The following is a 19989-nucleotide window of genomic DNA, read 5'->3' on the forward strand; positions in this document are numbered from 1 at the left end:
TTTCACTCTATAACATGCACCAGGCCATAACACGCACATAGTTTTTAGAGGAGGAAAACAAGGGGGGAAAATTATAAACGAAATAGTGGATATATGATTTTTGTGGTTCATGCTGTGGCCACAGACATGTGATCTGACAGTGAGTCTGGAGTAAAAGGTAAAGGTAAAGGTATCCCTGCCCGTACGGGCCAGTCTTGACAGACTCTGGGGTTGTGCGCCCATCTCACTTAAGAGGCCAGGGGCCAGCGCTGTCCGGAGACACTTCCGGGTCACGTGGCCAGCGTGACAAAGCTGCATCTTGCGAGCCAGAGCCGCACACGGAAACGCCGTTTACCTTCCCGCTGGTAAGCGGTCCCTATTTATCTACTTGCACCCAGAGGTGCTTTCGAACTGCTAGGTTGGCAGGCGCTGGGACCGAGCAGCGGGAGCGCACCCCGCCACAGGGATTCGAACCGCCGACCTTTCGATCGGCAAGTCCTAGGCGCTGAGGCTTTAACCCACAGCGCCACCTGCGTCCCACTGAGTCGCTCAATGCAAAAATCCTGAGGATCCATGTGGATCCATGCTTTGTAACCACGGAGGAGGGAAGGAAGGGGAACCATGGATCCTCTGCTCACGACTGCAGCAGATCCCCCCTGCCACCCGCAGGCATTCGCTCCATAACACGCACAGACATTTCCCCGTACTTTCTAGGAGGAAACAAGTGAGTGTTATAGTGCAAAAAATACGGTACTTTCCGTCTCCTCTACTACAGAAATAGGATGGTCCCAGTTTTGTGAAAAGAAATCAAGTCAACGCACACCGCAGCAACAACTCAATGAAGCAACATTAATTTCTACACCAAGTTGCAAAGGTACTGGGAGAATATGGTACATAAAGATGGCAGTTGACCACAAGAGGAGAGGAGAGGCTAGATAGCAAGGCTGGAAGTAATGCTTCGTTTATAAATTACAGGAACATAAGAAGCTGACTTGCATACCAAATCAGGCCACTGGTCCATCTAGTTCAGTACTGTTGGCACTGACTGGCAATGACTCTCTACTGTTTTCAGACAGCAGACATTCCCAGTCTTACCTGGAGATTCTGGGAATGAAACCTGAGACCTTCTGCATGAAAAGCAGATGCTCTACCACTGAGATACGATTCATCCCCATATCAGTAAGTTAGTGTGAGAAAAGCACTATCCCCTTTTCCAGTTATGGGCAGTTTTTTTTTACAGTGATAGCACAATCCAAATCACTGGTGCGGCCCTAGTTACTTCTGATCCACCAAATCAGCCTGCAAATTACTAATAACAATCAGTTAAACTAAGTCATTGTTTCTCAGTAAAAGGTAAAAAGGTAAAGGACCCCTGGATGGCTAAAGCTAGTCGAAGGCGACTATGGGGTTGCGGCACTCATCTCGCTTTCAGGCTGAGGGAGCAGGCGTTTGTCCACAGTCAGCTTTCCAGGTCATGTGGCTAGCATGACCAAACTGCTTCTGGTGCAACAGAACACCATGACAGAAGCCAGAGTGCATAGAAATGCTGTTTACCTTCCCGCCACAGTGGTACCTATTTATCTACTGGCACTGGTGTGCTTTCGAACTGCTAGGTTGGCAGGAGCTGGGACAGAGTAACGGGAGCTCACTCCATTATGGGGATCCTAACTGCCGACCTTCCAATTGGCAAGCCCAAGAGGCTCAGTGATTTAGACCACAGTGCCACCCGCATTTCTCAGTAAGTCGGTCCATTCCACAGACCGTTTAAGCATTAGGCTAATTGCTACCACTTTTCTGTATAATAACACAGATGCCATCGCATTCATAAGATTCCTGATGAAGAATATTCCAAAAGCGGGAGCGCAGGGAGGAGAGGAGATGGAGAGCGAGGGGGAGCAATCCGAGGGCAGCGTAGGAGAAGATGACAGCAGCCTGACAGATTCCATGAGCCTCTCCAGCGAATCGGAAGATTCACAGAAGGGGGCGCCGATGGGCAGGGCAAGGGGGGACCCAAGGGGGACACCCCAGAAGCAAGGGGCCAGCGGGGACTCCCAGAGCAGCAGTTGGAAATCAGGACCAGCTTCCCCACCAGAGCGTAGTGGGGGGGAGGAGTCCCAGGTATCAGAGCCCACATATGCACCACCAGCGAGAGAAGATGAGTCAGGGTTGGCCACGCCTCCATCGGAGAGCGAGGGAACGGTCAAGAGGAAAGTTGCAGGCTGGGCGCGCGCGCCAAGTTCAAATGTACAGGCGAGCGGCACAGAAGGTAGCCCGGATAGGGAACCAGGTCCTAAAGCCCGTCGGAAGGAGGGGGAAGAATCATCAGGGTCAGCGTCAGAGGAGTCCAGAAAGGATGAAACCCTAGCGGGCAGGAGGGCCCAGAGGAGAAAGGAACTTAGGAAGAGGTGGAGCAAAGCGAGAGTGTTAAACTGGTGTGGAAGGGGCGGAGACTCAGACGGGACTTCGCCGGTCTAAGGTCGAGACGTAGAGCTGCGCGCTGCGGATTTAAAATGGAAACTGAACCTCAATAAAGACTTTTGTACATAACTACAGCCTAGCGTTGGTCCTCTGTGAGCTGGGACCTGGAGGCAGCTCTGACAAACAGATTAAACTATTAATATCTTGTGAAATAAAGCAGCCATGTATTATGGTAATCATTAAAGTAAAAAAATAAATAGATCACACATTTGGGTAGAAAAATTGACATTAACTCCCCCGCCTCCAAAAATTCTTCTTAGGAATCTCGGTAGGCAGCCAACTATGGAACCACCCCAGACTTAGAAAAGGAGGACTGCCTGAGGTTATAGTTATCCATTGGAATTTCCATTATCTTACTGTTTTCAGACAAATAACAGATCCCCTAACCCCCAGTGCCAAGAACATTTCAGGGTTTGTATCTACAGTACTCCTTTGCTTTGAAGACGCCAGCAAAACAATCATCTAAAGGAAAACATGTTTGTGTTTCGGCAGCACTAATAAATGCCAGAGATAGAGAACCAACACCTTACTTCTTCTGGACATGGATGCAAAGGCCTACGATTTCCAAGGTAGAGGAAAAGGTGGGTTCACAAGAATCTTTATTACACTATGTGCCTTTCCCCCTTAAAACACAGGGGTTTGATGCCCTCTCTCTTTATGGCTATAAGACTAAAGAAGAAATAGTTGACATGGTGCCCTACAGATGTTTTGGGACCTACATTTTTTAGAAAGGGAAGTACCAGACACTCTAGATTTTGGAAACAACACTGAGGACCAAACAACATATTATAAGCAAATCTGTGTAACTATAGCCCAACATGTGTTTGTGTGAAAGCATGCTGGTGACTCTCTGTCACTTCTCTGCTCTCAATTACTCTGTCCTAAAGTGACTTTCCAATCAAAAAACCAGGAGTCTATGGACCAGAGTAACTTTATTTGATGTATAAGATATACTTTGGCCCGGTTGCTTTCTAAAACTAGAGACTATGTGGCGTTAACCGCCTCTCCAAAACTGCAAAAGTAGACCGACACAAACAAACAGCCTTTGTGTTTCTTGAAGAGCTGTCTTCTCCATGCCACATGGCAAAGCATTTCTTAAACTGGAGGGAATTTCAAAATACGTTTTGCCACGTGTCATGGGAGAGGACTCAAAAAGACCAATTGGGTTTACGTAAGCATCACAGTGATTCTAAGGTCAATCTTTAGAGCCCAGCCTTTATTAATTAATTCCATGTGAGGCATCAGAATACATTTCAAGATAGCAGCAGAGTTCAATGCGGTTCAGAACAGAAGAGAGAGAAAAGGGGAATTCAAATAAGGTCCTGACATTACTAAAAATAAGTGCACGATAATCTCTTCTTCTAAAGCTCATAGTACCTAATAAGTGGAGACCAATCTCTAACTTTCATGCTTGGTCTCAATTTAATAGAAAAGGTTGTCTTCATTTTGATATTCTTCCTAGTTCTTAATTGAGAGAGTTACGGTTCCTCAACATCAGTTGGCTATGGTTGTGTTTGCAGCAATATTTAGTGAGTCTTTTTTTCCAGAATGTTTGAAAAGATGTCATCCTGAAGCACTTGGAGATGTATACATATAAGTGGAGAAGTTCTTTCCCCCTAAAGAGGTGGGGTGAGGGAGAGAGAGAGATTTGGGCACACCCACCACCTATGGAAGAGCTCTTAGCATCCTACAGTTTCACCAGCAGATGGTGTCTATACCTGGACAAATTCAGTACCATCTAGCCAACAATTTACGGCCATGCTAGATGCAATATTCCATCATTGGAGCTCTTGGAAATCTTGATAAAGCCAAATTCTTGACTGTGGAAGTGTCTAACAGGCTTTGATTGAATGTGTTAAATATGCCTCCTCTAAACCTTCACAACCAATGCACAAAGGTCTGAAAGAAACATGAAATGTGCACACCAAGGGACAGGATACTGGGAGTAGGGATTGTGTGCATCAAGTTAGCATCCTTAATGTACACATTGTATTCTCTCAACATAAATAACGTTGCTAATTTGAATGCAGAATGGTTGATTTCCCCCACATTTACAGATGGGAAGGGGAAGCTAAAGCTCAGATATATGAAACAATTTCATATATGGCAGCAGCAAGTTATTTAAGCAAAGTATTGGAGATGGGCAGATTTACAAGAATGTAGGAATATGCTGCAATGGCTGACTTTACTAATTACGTACGTGTAAAGGAAGAAAGGCAGAGAACACATGTATCTGTGGAAAACTGGGCCCTCTACTGAAGGTTTTGGAAGAACTGCTTTTAATGTATTCAAGATGTGACAGTGTGTCGGATTTTAAGTAGTGCAAGTGTTTTTTCCAAAGCACACAAAATGGGCTTCCTTCACATTTTATACAGAGGGAGCCATGCTGTCTAGCCCATGTGAACTGCCCCTTAACCCAGAGATCTGGGGCTAAGGTGTGGCTATTCAAGGGTAAGGAAATGGCACCAGTCAAGATTCAGAAGCAGCCGCCTCTGCATTCCTTTGTATATTCCTGGATTAATTCCTGGCACTGAGAAGAGGTCGCAGGCGGAAAGCCACTGAACTCTTGGCTCAATTTTTTGGCTGTAGCCAAGTGGAGGGGACAAGAGTGAAAAGGGGGTCAGCTCTCTTGAGAATACTGCAGATCCCCTTTCTGAATTCCAGGCCTCTACCTGAATTTGCATGGAATTTTTAGTAGCCCCTTTATTACTACAGGGTATACAGAAAATCATATATTCCATCTATAAGACAGCTCTCACCAACCTGCTGAAGATGTTTAGGACTACAGCTGCCATTATCCTCAACCAGCATGACTTGTGACTTAGTCCAATACTCTGACCACTGCAATCATGCTGGCCAGAAACTGAATTCTGGCTGTTCTGTAATGATTTCCCACATCCTTATGTCTATTTACCACAATTCTAGTTGTAAAAGGTACAGGTAAAGGACCCCTGACAGTTAAGTCCAGTCACGAACGACTCTGGGATTGCGGCACTCCTCTTGCTTTACTGGCTGAGGGAGCCGATGTTTGTCTGCAGACAGTTTTTCCGGGTCATGTGGCCAGCATGACTAAGCTGCTTCTGGCAAAATCAGAGCAGCGCACAGAAACACTGTTTACCTTCCCACCAGAGCGATACCTATTTATCTACTTGCACTTTGCAGTGCTTTTGAACTGCTAGGTTGGCAGGAGCTGGGACCGAGCAACGGGAGCTCACCCTGTCACGGGGATTTGAACTGCCGACCTTCTGATCGGCAAGCCCTAGGCTCAGTGGTTTAAACCACAGCGCTACCCACATCCCTATATTCTGGCTGTAGGCTTCCTCAAATTAAGCTCTGCAATGTTTGAAGGAAAACACACATGCACACATAAATGTTAGATGGACCAGGACACGACAAACACATCTTCTCTCCCAGTTTCCAACAAGCATCAGTCTTAAGCAAAGTCCCATCTGGTAAGTTCTTGAGTCACCTCAAGGGATTTAATTAGCAGATCCATCACAAGCGGTATAAATAATGACTAGTTTGTAGATGCTGCAGACATCTCTTGATCGCTTAGTGAGCAGAAGCATTAACAGGGCCCATCTGCTAGAAAAACCCCTTCAGGATTGGATATTGTATTTGACAAATTGTTTCAACCACAGCCATATTATCCCTAGGCTCCAGCAATCAGGTTTTATGAAGGACTAACACACATCAGTAGCAAAGCCATATATCAGATAAGCAGCTAATTTCATCAGGGTAGCCATAAATAACTGTCCACTCTCCTGCTGGCTGCAGGGCACCTCAATATAAAGATTGCTTACATTAAGTCCTTTAACATGTAGGAGAATACAAGAGGCAGCTTTTTAAAACGGCGCTTTCTGAGCTTCCAAAGTTATGTTTAAGGAGCAAAGGAAAACAATCTGGATTGCATAATTTAATTTAGAGGAACAGTAGACCTGGACACGGGTGTCAATGAAAGCAGTGCCACCCCTTTGTGCTTTATGTTTTGTTCTTAGGCTGTGTCTACACTGGGGATTTTGCTTTGGTTGGTTCAATAATGGTTTTGTGCCACGTCACAACTGGTCAGTGTTCAAATGTTAGTTTTGACCAATAATTGTGATTTTTAACCAGGTTTCTGCCTTTTTAATGTACTGTATTTTAACACTGTGTTTTAATGTACTCCTACTATTATTTTGACTTGTAAGTAAACAAGACCGTGCATGTAGTGCTCTTCAGGCATCCTATATGTATTGAATAGGGACGGCTCATTAACTGGAGGAGACATCAGACAGGTATTCCTCTACTCAAAAGCCTAATTTCATTTGGTTGTAACCAATGGTGGCTTTGGTTTGAGGGGGAAACCTATTTCACCCCCAAAAGTCAGGGTGCTTGAGGTCTGCCAATTCCCATTATGTACTGCAGTCCTCAGTGCTATAGCCCATTCTGTCCTGGAGAGTCTCCCAACCTCCAGATCAGCTTTCTGTCATGGCCCTGGAGTCAATTTCCCCTTCTTCCAGGGGATGAGGGGAAGGACTCGAGTCAGAAGGAGAACTGCATGAAGGGCCAGCTCAAGACATTTTGCCCCCTGAGGCGAAGGACAAGGCGACACCCTCCCCCAAGGCACATACAGGTAGTTGAATCTCTCTCCAATACTGCTGAAAGGACAGTGTATTCCACTGCACTTAAGGGCAGCAGGCGAGCACAGTGAGTACAGGGCAGGCCACATGGCACTCACAGCTCTGGCCATTCCCTGCATCTTCAGCATCAGACACCTGAGGCAGCTGTCTCACTCTGCCTCATCACTGACTGCATGCAAGGCCACATCCAGCAGCACTTCTGCAAGGTGAGGCTCTGGTGCCAGTGCCCTAGGACTGCCATATCTCAGACTCAAAGGACTCCATCCCAGAAGCCCCAGTGTGACCAGAGGCACCAAGTGACCAGAAGGTGCAGCTTGCAACTGAGATCCTGCTGCTGCTCCTATACAGGGCTCAACTTCGACCGTTTCTGAAGCGACAGTGGATCTCTGCTCTCTGTTGGTATTCAGCCTGAACCCTGCACGGAGCAGCCTAGCTGCAGGTGACCTCTCATGGAGGGCATACAGGATTAATTGAATTGGTGGGACTGGTGAGAACTGAGTGCCCTAACTTGTGGAAGCAAAAGCGATTCCCACTAACCACCATTAGATAAGAACTGTTGATTTGAATTTCTGGATGCTGATCAGCGCAACAACTCTGCACAAACAAAGTCACAGTGACATCTTGTGTTTTGACAGTGAAGTAAGACTGTCCTATGCACTCTACATGTCGCAATCTCACCCTTGGACGTCACTGTCTAATATTAGGCATGTTGATTTGGGTTGGCATAGCTGGGTGCTCTGGCGAACAAAATGTCATGTCAGTGACTCATAACCTCTCCTGAGCTATTATCAAGCATCACTGGCTGCCAAGCGGGGTCAGCACACACCACCAATGAAATTCCACAGGTCATGACATCACAGTCAGTATGTTCCAACCCAAAAATACTTCCTTTTCCAGGGTAGCAGCTCACAGGATTGAATCACAAGGCTACAGGTTACAGCGTCTATCCTTCAAAGATCAAAACGAACTTGCCAGGAACAAGAGGAACATAATGCAACACAGCTGATTGTCTTGTGATGTACTTTAACACAAAGGAACAACATTTCACAATGCAATAAGTGTTAGGTGCATTCATTTGTTAGCTTGAAAATCACAAATTAAAGCTGTCATCAGATATGACCTGATTAAAGCAGTCGTACTTGATAATATTTTTGCTTCTAATTTCTACATGAATACTTTCACTTTGGGGCTCATCTGCAACTGTTAAATCATCATCTTTTTTGGTCCTGCAAACATACATAATAGAATAATTCCTTTATGTGCATGAATGCTCAGAACACCTTAACAGAATTCATACATTTTCCTCCATTATTAACTAGAAATATATATTCCTGATTCAGGATTTTTGAGAAAGGTGCAAACAGTCTGTAAGAGGAATAGAGCTTTTTTTTGGATTCTAAATGTTGGTAATAATATACTGGATAACACTTTATTGCACTGTTATATTTCTTAGTAAGAGACCACCCCCAACAGTGTTAATTGCGAAAGTCAATTGCAAACCAATGATTTGATGCTTGGATACAATTTTTAAAAAGTGATCTCCTTGGTATATTGTTAATTATTTAATGGTTCAGTGCTATGGCTAAAATCGAAAAGAATTGTGCAACTAGTTCTGTGTCCAAGGGGCTCCTTCTATAGCAAGCAGTTCCACACTTATGAAACTGAATTAGGGTACTTCCCAAGGCAGATTTTGGAATTGCATGAGAAAAACGGAAAACTCCACTGGGCATGCCTAAGACCTTTTCTAGAGATGTTTCCTTGAGCAGAATCCAAAACCAATATTGCATCTGATTCAAAATGTTCACTAAAACGAGTGAGGCTGCAGGATCAGATGATGTTCATTATTAAGCAGACTAATTGAGAGCTGTGTGCAAGTGGCCTCTTGAACTTCTCTACCCTGTTTGTAGGCAGAGAAACTAGGAGGAGCATTTCACTAAATTTCTCCAGGTGAGGGACAAATTCTCCAACAGTTTCTCAGTGGCTGGCGCTCATCATTAGTGGTAATCGTAACAAAGACCCCCCCACACCCCCTTTAAGGTTTTGTTTTATGTTAGCTCCTTTGCTGACAGCCTGGCTCTATGTCTGGATGTGGCATTGTTCTGGGACATCAGTAGTGGAAAATGGTGGTTGCTCCCAAAAGATGGTGGATGATATTCAAAGTCACCTTATTTCCTTATTTGCTAGTGGCAGCAGCAATTGTGTTTGAAACCACGCCTGCCATTTGCAGCCTCCACAAACCTAGCATCTTTCTGTGGGAAGAAAATGGGGGCCAGCACAAAGCCAACCAAACAAACAAAATGATGAGGAATACTTCCCTAAGGTGACAGAGACTGAGAAAAATGAAAAACCACATCCATTTTCTCTGGGGGGGGGGGGCGGGAATTCTTCTGAGAATTTTCAACTCAGTTCTACATTGATTCAATCATCACAAGAATATATGTATATGCAGCTACAAAGCAGACTTTGTTTTGATGCATGCAAATATTTACTTGGTAGTTTCCATCTAGAGAGGAATAGGCACTGGTGGTGAGGTAGCTGACCAGGAAGTAAATTTAGGAGGGATAAATAGCAGCAGAGGGCATCTTTCAGCAGCTGCAATAGTCCAGCAGAAAAAGATCAGGACTTTGAAGAGGGAAATCTGATTTCAATTCCCACTTACAAAGCCACACGGATAGTGTTCAGCTCAGTTACTAATGGTTTCTTGTGAGACGAATAACATGAAAATTACATACCCCAAATATGTTCATAAACCTCAACAATTAATTTAAAGTATGCTCATTAAAGAATTATTGAAAGTGGATTATTGATGTACGCATTTCATTACATGAACCTAAGAACCCCATTGCTAAGTGATGCACAAGCCAATCAGAATGCGGCTTTGGCTGCAAATACACAAGCAGACCTATCCAAATCATGGCACAGGATGAGTGCAGATGCCTTGTGCACCAAACACACAAAAGGTCTGTGGGGACCAAATGGCAGGCCAGAGGAAAGACTTGTGTACTTGCTCTACCGATCTGCACAACTTTTAGAAAGGTAGCCAAATGAAAATTTATATGTGATTTATTATCGTGTTTTTCATACCACTGCCACCCTGTTTCAGGTTTCTTCCAGTTTGGGATATTTATTATGGTTGGTTTGCCCAAGTGACATCTCAATGAGCTGGTCTCAACGCAGCTGTTTCAACAAAAGAAAGCCAGATGTACGGCCTCATCCCTTGCTGATAGAAAAAGCTCATTTTCCCTCAGTGACCCCATTCCCAATGTCCCTTCTTGAAAGGGTGAGGGAGGGAGAGGGAGGGAGGGAGGGAGGGAGGGGGAAGATGAATTTATTGACCTACAAGGCTGACATTTAATCTTGCTTGTTTTCTTCTCATGTTATTTTAGCCACAGTCTTGTAGTGGCTTCATAAATACCCAAGGGAATGGCTCCAGTCACGTTGCCATCAATCTCTAAGGCTACAGCCAGTAAAATTCTGTCATTCTAAATTTGGGCTCGAAACTGGTTTAGTAGCTGGAGATATGGGCGAAAGGAGGAATCAATTTTTGGAGTATAAAAACCAGTACATCCAACTTGCTTTCCCATTCTCCACAAAAAATAAATAAATATCACTGATGATCTAGAATAGCAATCTGAAGCCTTGCTGGACCTAGAGTCTGATAGCCAGAAACGATAACAAACTTTTCATCTGTTTATGAACTTTGTAGCATAATTACACCTTTTTCTTTCTCTCTCTGGGGTGACCACACATAAAAGGGCAAAACAAAAGGATGAGTACAAGTAATTCCCCCGCAAACCCAAAAGATTCCTAAAATAGAGGAATCACCTCAACTGAAAAACACAGAATAATCTTAGTGCATTAGGTTATGTTATAAATGCATCTTATGTTTCACAGTGATACGAGAGATACCAGAGATATAAAATGTTGGAAGTGACTTAGTCAGATAGTTGGTTAAATGAATCAAGTGAGATCATAACAAAATATGTTATGATTGCATAAAACAATTATAAAAAAGACAGGGTCTGCATTAATTATTTTAATGAAGGCATTGATTGTTCTAATAAAGGTACAAACAATTATATTAGGCAACACTTCCTTTTTTTCTTCAAAACTCTTGTTTGTCAAATATAAATATCTGCAGATATAATTGATTAATGAATGAACCAACACCCATTTTCTTTACTTGACTAAGAATTGTTTGCTTGGGTATCAGCCCTAAATAAAAGCATGAAGAGGAGTTTGGATTTGATATCCCGCTTTATCATCCCGCTTTATCACATGAAGCTATGTTGTTATGCTGTTAATATATTTTGCATCATCATGTAGTCCACAATTTGATCCATTTGGCTGGCCTATATGCATGGTCTCTCCCCCCCCCCCCCACCTATGGCACACTCGCCTTTCGGGGGCCCTGTTGTCCGATGTGACTGGAAATGGAAAGATGACTTACAACCTAGTTTATTTGTTTTTTCCCCTTGGGTGAAGAAGGATTTCCCTGACATCTTGTTGAAAATGATTTTTTCCCATTGCTTTGTCCCTGGGGATTGTGCCATCTTTTATCAAGGCCAGACAGTTTCTATTTCAAGCAGAGCCCTTGTTTAAACCAATTTTATTTTTATTTTTTTGGTCTCTTGTTCTAAACAGCTCTTTGCAACCAGCCAGCCAAGATACCTTCCATCTTCCAACTGGAAGAGAAGCATTCTTAGTGTACATCTTAAGGCTTGTTTCCAATAAAATTTGTGGTCTGAAGCCTTTAGTCTGCTGTATATGAAATGTACCAACATTTAAGACGGCTTCACATGGGACTTCACACAGACCTTTTGGGGTCTATGGGCACACTTGCAAACAAGAAAAACTTATGGGCCCCAATGCATGCCCAGGACCCTGCCAGAGATCTCCCACCTCCTTCCCAAAGCCAGGCAAGCAGCCCTCCAGCTTACAGGGGGTACATATCCAGGGGTCCCTGGCTTTACGTGTTTTTGCATTTTTTGCATATATGCATGGACCCACGAAACCTAACCCACACCTAATTAATAATAATAATAATAATAATAATAATAATAATAATAATATCCTACCCATCTGGCTGGATTTCCGCAGCCACTCTGGGTGGCTCCCAACAGAACATTAAAAACATGATAAAGATCAAACATTAAAAACTTCCCTAAACAAGGCTGCTTTCAGATGTCTTCTAAAAATCAGGTAGTTATTTATTTCCTTGACATTTGATGGGAGGGCGTTCCACAATGCGGGCGCCACTAGCAAGAAGGCCCTCTGCCTGGTTTCCTGTAACCTCACTTCTCGCGGTGAGGGAATCGCCAGAAGGCCCTTGGGGCTGGACCTCAGTGTCTGGGCTGAACGATGGGGGCGGAGGGTCCTTAATTCTAAGACCGTTACGTATAATGTCCGGGTTCTTGCATTTAGTCAGAAAGGAGATATCATTCTGTACCTTTGCAAGTTTCTTTGTGAGGTTGATGGACTTCCATTTCATGTAGCTCAATGTGGTGCTTTCCATGATTCTCGATTCAGGTAGGTAGTCGTGTTGGTCTGACACAGTCAAAATAAATTTTAAAATAAAAAAATTGTCCAGTACCACCTTAGAGACCAACTAAGTTTGTTCTGGGTATAAGCTTACATCTCTAAGGTGCTACTGGACAATTTTTTAATTTTTTAATTTATTTCGATGGGGGTGGAGACGCTCCTTCAGGTATATGGGGCCGAGGCTGTTTAGGGCTTTAAAGGTCAGCACCAACACTTTGAATTGTGCTCAGAAATGTAGGCTTATTGCATATTGCAATGAGTTTGGGGGTATTAAGCTGGGTGCCAGACCTCTTTAATCCCTAGATCCACTAAGTGTTAGAATTTAATCAAGGCTTCTAATTTTTGGAAGAGCCAGGCTAGCCTGCTGGTCAGATGAGAACCTGGTTGATGAGCCATTAATGGGGAATAAGGGGCTCCATGCAAGACAGCAAATAGGTTGGGCCTCGCTCAATAGATAAAACTAGAGTTTAGAGTTCAAAGTGCAGTGATAGGATCCAGAAGCAGATCAGCAAGCAGCAAGAGAGAGAGGGAAGGAGGGCCATGCTGGAACTCTGCCTGAATCCAAGGCAAATAAGACCCTTTTTGAGTGTTAATGCCGTGAACCCCTCTATCATAGTCTCAGGTCCTATGTATGTATAAATAAACCATATATCATAAAGACACCCACAGTCTCTGCCTCATTCCCTGACGTTGAGGACCACTGCCACTTACTGGGAAGGGGAGGGGCAAGGTGTGGTGAGCTCAGTGTGGTGCAGGCACGGCTGCAGAGCCAATCCAATGCTCTTGTTCCTGGGTCCATCCTGCACCCAGCTCCCTGTGCCTTCTCCTCTCCACAAATGGTAGCAATGCTCAACACTGGGAAGCCAGAGTACAACACCACCCTGGCTGAGCTGCCCTGCTGCACCTGAACTACATGGCAGAGCAACCCAAACTCTCTTTATGCCAGTTTGGGTATCCCTCCACCCAGCTCTCTTGGCTGAGCTGACTTTTTGCCAGCCTCTGCTGGCAAAGTGGTGCAGAACGATGCAGCTTCCACCTGCCAAACACTGGAGGAAGCCAGCAGAAAGTCCCCAAAGGGTGGGGAGCGGGCAAGGTTGAGCCAGTCCAAGATCGACTGGATCCCAACCTAACCTCACTGGGTTTGATTGTTTCTCTCTTCCAGCTTCCACTGTGTCAGTCATGGCCAACAGGACCGGGGAAGCTGAAGAGACCCACCAGCGGGGTGGCAGTGAGTGTTTGGATTGCACCTCAATCTCCTTCTTGATTGTTACCCTCTCTTCTGACACCACTAAACCAAAATATCCAACGTGCGGCTTACTAAAAAATGCATTGACACATACACACAGGACAGAAAATAATGTGATGATGACAGAGTCCATCTATTACATTTAGCAGGGCTTCTTTTTGGAATGTTTCCTTAGTTAAAACTTCACTGGAAATCTTGTCAACTCACATGGTTATTTTTAGCTGAGCTCATCTTGTTTGGTGGCTTTGATGTGCTGACTTACTAATGAGAAAGATTTACACACAGAGAGGATATTAAGAATGCAGAGTCCACTGATGACATGGTACAGTTGGAAGGACAGATTAACATATAAAATTGCATCAAAGATGGAGAAACAGGGTACAGTGGTACCTCGGGTTAAGAACTTAATTCGTTCTGGAGGTCTGTTCTTAACCTGAAACTGTACTTAACCTGAAGCACCACTTTAGCTAATGGGGCTTCCTGCTGCACAATTTCTGTTCTAATCCTGAAGCACAGTTCTTAACCCAAGTTAATATTTCTGCGTTAGCAGAGTCTGTAACCTGAAGCGTATGTAACCTGAAGCGTATGTAACCCGAGGTACCACTGTACCTGACTTGAAACTCCTTATTCTGCAAGTTTTAAATGTAAATTAAATTATTTAATTTGGTCTTTTTTATTTTAGTTTTTTATTTTAATTGGATTATGATTGGATATATTAATTGGATGTTTTGTATTCTGCAAGTTTTAAATTATGCCCGAAGGTTCCATAAAATGGGCGGAACCTGATATTAAAAATTTGGGACTTGCCTATGTGCTATGGGCAGGGAAAGGAGGGGCCAGCCCTATGAGGCAGAGTGAGCAACATCATGAATGCCATGGAGGGGGGGTCATGAGAGGGCAGAAAATGGTTAGGTTACTTAAATTGTTGTTTTTATTGTCCTTTTATTCCCAGAGAGAGACATTTCTGGAGATTCTCTGTTTCAGGTGCCAAAAAAACTTGGCCAGCATTGCACATTTTGCACACTGACTTGTGAGGGAGGAGGAACCATTTGCCATTTCGTCTCAGGCGGCAAAATGTACTGGGACTGCCCTGTGGAAACAACCCCTCCTCATTATTCTCTGAAACATCTGGACATTTTGGGTCAAAAGAGTTAGTTATACCTTTCTTGCTACTTGAATATATAAATATACCCTGTAGATAAAAACAACGTCCTGACACTGGCTATCAACCATCTAATTTTGATGGACCTTCTAGAAAATTACAAAAATGAATACCTGTAGGTGAAATAGTATAAATGGTGAGAAAACCCGATCAATCTTCAATCTAGCCTGATCCACATACACAAAGGTGGTCAGTTGGGCTAGTAAAACAATTTAGCAGTCAGATATCCTGTGGCCATAGTTTGAAATCTAAGCTAAGTAAATGGATATCTAGTGGGGGGTGGGTAGTTAATTCCTGCAGATAAACAACCCTTTATGGTGCTTAATGCACATGAAGTCATAAGTATTTTGAGACATGAGGCAAGTAAAAATAGAGTCTTAAAACTTAAGGCCTTGTTTTTAAATGGCTTACTTTAGGTGCAAGTTGGGCATACCTAGTGGGAATTTTGAGTAGCAGATTCATATGCTACATAATATCTGAAAACCACCTCAGTTTCAAAAGCAGTTTGCCATAGGATAGAGGGGGATAACGCTCAAGAAATCTAAAGCCCAAAGCACCTTGAACATACCAGACAACATACCAATGATTCCTCAGTGAAAATCGGCAATGTGAGGTATGCCAATTTAGATTGCCTCATGATGAGGTTGGCCCTACACTGTCAAAAACCAATGCAACCTTTCCTTAATTAACCTTAATTAAAAGATGAGCCCCGCAACCCCAGAGTCGTTCCCGACTGGACTTAACTGTCAGGGGTCCTTTTTTTAAGCAGGTCTGACTGAGAATAAGGCCGCTTCCTATGTTCCTTGTAATAACACAGACAAGAAGCTGAAGGGAGTGTGAAATGTTTTCAAAAGGCCAAACTTTGCAACCAGGAGGGCTAAACCTTCCATTGATTTCGAATTAAACTGGCATTTTCAAGTCTTCACCATCACTCACACATTACATGGTCTGTTGTGAGCCTAAGAAGTCTTAAGTGTGCGTGAATGTGGCAACACATGCATCATAGACACAGCAACTGGCCCCTGAGAACTGGGCTGCAGCTCCCCACAGAAACCTGGGTGGGATCACTGAGCCAGCCTCTTTAAATCATAGTTAAGTTAATTTATGGTTTAACGGTGAAATTGCGGCATGCTTCTGCATAATGCTGAAATCAGAGGTGTTTTCTTCCTGCTGTGCTGCCAGAAGTTAAGCTGTGGTTCCGGCTTATCACTACGTCTGAACCTGGGCTTGTAATGGTGCAGCAGGGTCAGGGGAGGATCAAGGTGCCTGTGATTTTAGTGGAATGAACCAGGAAGCTGCACTGTGTCACCTTTAAACCATAGTTTGGTTTAACTATGGTTTAAAATGGAATGCCGATATATGACCCAAGGCTACGCCAAAGAAGCTTGCAGGCTGAACTCAAGAACTAAGTGAACTAGTACAATGCCTAACCCTTCTGCTGTTGCACAACTTCAGCTCAATCGTGAGCCAGGCCCTGCGATCGGCTGTGTCTACGGCAGAAGTTTCAGGGCGCCAGATGCCTCAAATATTTAATTCCACTTTAGATTTCCGACTGGCACTTAGGAGAACTCCAGCTGCTTCTGATTATAGATGTTAAGCACTTGAGAGGCAGCCAGAGGATATGTTCTGATGCCATCCTGCTGATGTATATGAAGACAGTTATACTTTCACCTGAAGTGCTTATAATTTGCTCACTTTAAAACCACTGCCTCTCTTCTTCCCTTTTGCAAACCCAGCCTCCCCAGCACTCCACCTACTGCACACCATGTAGAACTGAGGAGCAGTTTGACCTTCTCATTAAAATGAAAGAAGTTTGACAAAGCACTGAAGTCTATCGTCGCAGGAGGAAACGTTATGCTTAGAATTGTCATGCAGCTGAAAGGCTGAAGGATTTGGAATTGTGAACATCTGCTGCAAGTATTATTATTTTGTGGGCTTTTCTTTTCCTTTCCCCCCCCCCAAAAAAGGAAAACCACACATATTTTGCAGAGCAGTCATAATCAGGCTTCGCTTCAGAACAGGTAGCACCATTACTCCTCTTGTACCAAACAAGAGACTTGATTAGAATACTAAAGCAGCCTATCTTCCTCATTATGGGCATAAATACAGGACTCATATTTGCAGTGTGTGCCATTCGGAGGGTACATATATTTAAAAAATCGCTTTTCACAAAAAACTTTTATTCCAGACTTGCTTATGCAGCTCTTAAATCTGACATGATTGCCTCATTTCAGCATTAAAAACCCCAATTTAAACAGGAAAAACAAATGGGGGAGACGCTTCACACTTCTTTTCTATTGTTCAAACATATTTTCCAATGGGGATAAAAAGTTGTGTTTTCCCTCCCTTTTTAGATGCATTTATAATTTTCTGCCATCTACTTTTTCTCCCTATGCCTAAAGTTGAAAAGAGATGGTTGGATCATCTGACGAGCACACAATATAAAAAACACACATCCTTTCTCACTTTACAGTCACAAAAAGATATAAAATATACATGCATCTGAAGTGTTTGCCAAGTCACTGATTTCTGCTTTGCTCTACAGATTATATAAAACCGAATTACTGTCCTTTATTGTGTTGTGTATATAAACCAGATGGGTTTTAAAAAGTGGTGATTAAAGGAACAGATGCAGTAGGATTGATGGTAAGAAAAACAACAGGGTTCAGCCATATAAGTCAAGCAAAACAAGAGACAAATTGTGGTATAAAATCTAGAGATTTGTGCAATCAGGGACAGGGATGTTTTAACCCTTACTGTGTGATGTGGATAGTTATTCATCTTTAAAAATTCTTTTGTAGTGGAAAATTTCTTTATTTCATCATTCGACCAGACGAACAGAACAAGCAATTTTCTTTTCAGATCATAGTCTGAAAAAAAAATGAAAGATACTGCTGTCCATAGTATGTGTGTAAGAAGTGAGAGTTCTGCAGAAGCGAATGTGCTATAACAAATCATGTCACTAGGATGGCTGCAGTTTCAAAGATCCTCCACCACGAGAAAGACCACAGGTGGACATTCCACCTGAATTGTCAACATACCTGCTTCATCATAAGATACCGTCAACTTTTCCAGCATTTCTCGGTCAATGGACAGAATTTGTTGTTCCAGGATGGTCTGGTAAGACAAAACACTATTCTCTTTGTCCTTTTCATAGTCTTGAAGGTGCTGTTTTAAGACTTCAGGCAAGCGGGATTTCACATATTCTGCTGCTGACTAAAGAAAGAAAGAGAAAACCCAGTTAGTTTTGTTCGGGTAAAGCTTAGTTACTTGACTTATCTGTTTTGTCACATTTCTCCTTGTACAGGCATATTTAAACACATGCAAAAAATATTAACGTTTTCAAAAAATGCAGTAATATCAGAATTGTGAAATAATAAATAAATAAAAGGACGTACTTCTTCACATGGCACACAGTTAAATTCCGAAATCCATGACCACAGAATGAAGATGAAGTAATGGCTAGCAATGGGAGGGCTTTAAAATGGATTTAGACAAATTCATGGAGGATAGGATATCAATGGCAACTAGCCATAATGGCTATATATTGCCTCCAATATCAGAAGGGGTATGTCTCTTAATACCAGCTGCTGGGAACCACCAACACAGAGAGTGCTATTGCACTCAGGTCCTGCCTGCAGACTTCTTGCAAGGCATCTGATTAGAATAGGGTGGACTATTATGTTCTTACCCAAGGCCAGTCAAGTTATTTTGGCGCCTGAGGCAGAATATTCTACAAGTGCCTCTCCCACTCCCTGGCAGTAGAAACACACACACAAAAATTAAAATTAAAGAGGAAAACATTTGCTGCCCTTTATGACACCCAAAGTTAGCCACTCGGGCAGTTGTCCCCCCATACCTAATGGGAGGTCTGGCCCTGTTCTTCGTATGGTTCTTGATTTCTGAATTAGCTTCCCCTCCCCTTGAAAAATCATGTTGCAGTAATAAGGTACTGTGAGCATTTGCCTTCCCTGAGACACAACAACAACAACAACAACAACAACAACAACAACAACAACAATTTATTATTTATACCCCACCCATCTGGCTGGGTTTCCCCAGCCAATCTGGGCGGCTTCCAACACAATATTAAAATACAATTTTAATTTCTGGATTTCTTTGGATCTGGTTATCACAGATCTCTACCCTATTTACTTCTGGTTTCATGGTAACCACGTCTGTGGGCTCCACATCATTTTTAAAAAAGAAATATTATCTTCTAGATGACTACAAGAAACTAGATATGAATTCCCCAATATATCACTGGAGTAATATTTACTGTTGCAATCTTTGTAAAGTGATATCACAAGGGACTAAGTGAGGAATGAACTAACCTTACTTAACACTGTGAGATTCTTAAAACAACGTATATAAATATGGCTATTGCCTTAGGATGCAGCTCTGCAGGTGAAGCACAGAACACTTTGGTTCCTACTATCATTTCAGCTGGTATTCAAGAATGGAGAATACATTCTCTGACGTTACAAAGGAATTAATATACTGAGGAAAGCTTTTTTTTTTACAAATCCGCTTATTGTCATCTCAATATTATATGAGACACTGGGCACTTTATGAGGCAGCTATTATTTGCCACTTACATGTTCAAACGTGTCTAACAGATGCGTTGCTCCAAGCACACTGTGGACAAAGAACAGGGAGTTGTGGCCAGTTGTGGCTTTTCTAACATGTCCATGCTTCAAGACACGCATCTCCTCTTCACTGATAGGGTTGCCATATGTCCTATTTTCCAGGACATGTCCTCTTTTTCAAGGTTATGTAAAATGAGAGTCGTCATAGCGATCCATAGTTAAATATAGAAGTAGGAAAATTTGCCCTCTTTTTCGCTCTTCAAAAAATAATAATGCAACTGTCACATAAAATGTGAATTGTTCGTCAAGGAAAACTGAATTACAGTGAATGAATGGAAGGCGCAACTGGAAGCTCAATGGCTACGATGTAAACAA

General features: G+C 43.0%; 1 protein-coding gene across 3 annotated transcripts in view; it reads right to left on the reverse strand.

Annotated features, from left to right (window-relative positions):
* Window positions 1–19989, reverse strand: part of PPM1L (protein phosphatase, Mg2+/Mn2+ dependent 1L) — a 204113-nt gene that overhangs the window by 44604 nt on the left and 139520 nt on the right. For 2 of the 3 annotated variants that reach the window (XM_079978200.1, XM_079978201.1), the window contains exon 3: window positions 18067–18237. In XM_079978200.1, the coding sequence (XP_079834326.1) occupies window positions 18067–18237 (171 nt within the window). Of the gene's footprint in view, window positions 1–18066; window positions 18242–19989 lie in introns of all 3 variants that reach the window. The other variant, XM_079978202.1, reaches the window with a different exon arrangement.

This window comes from Podarcis cretensis (genome assembly GCF_951804945.1).
Source record: "Podarcis cretensis genome assembly, chromosome: 5".
Classification (NCBI taxonomy): domain Eukaryota; kingdom Metazoa; phylum Chordata; class Lepidosauria; order Squamata; family Lacertidae; genus Podarcis; species Podarcis cretensis.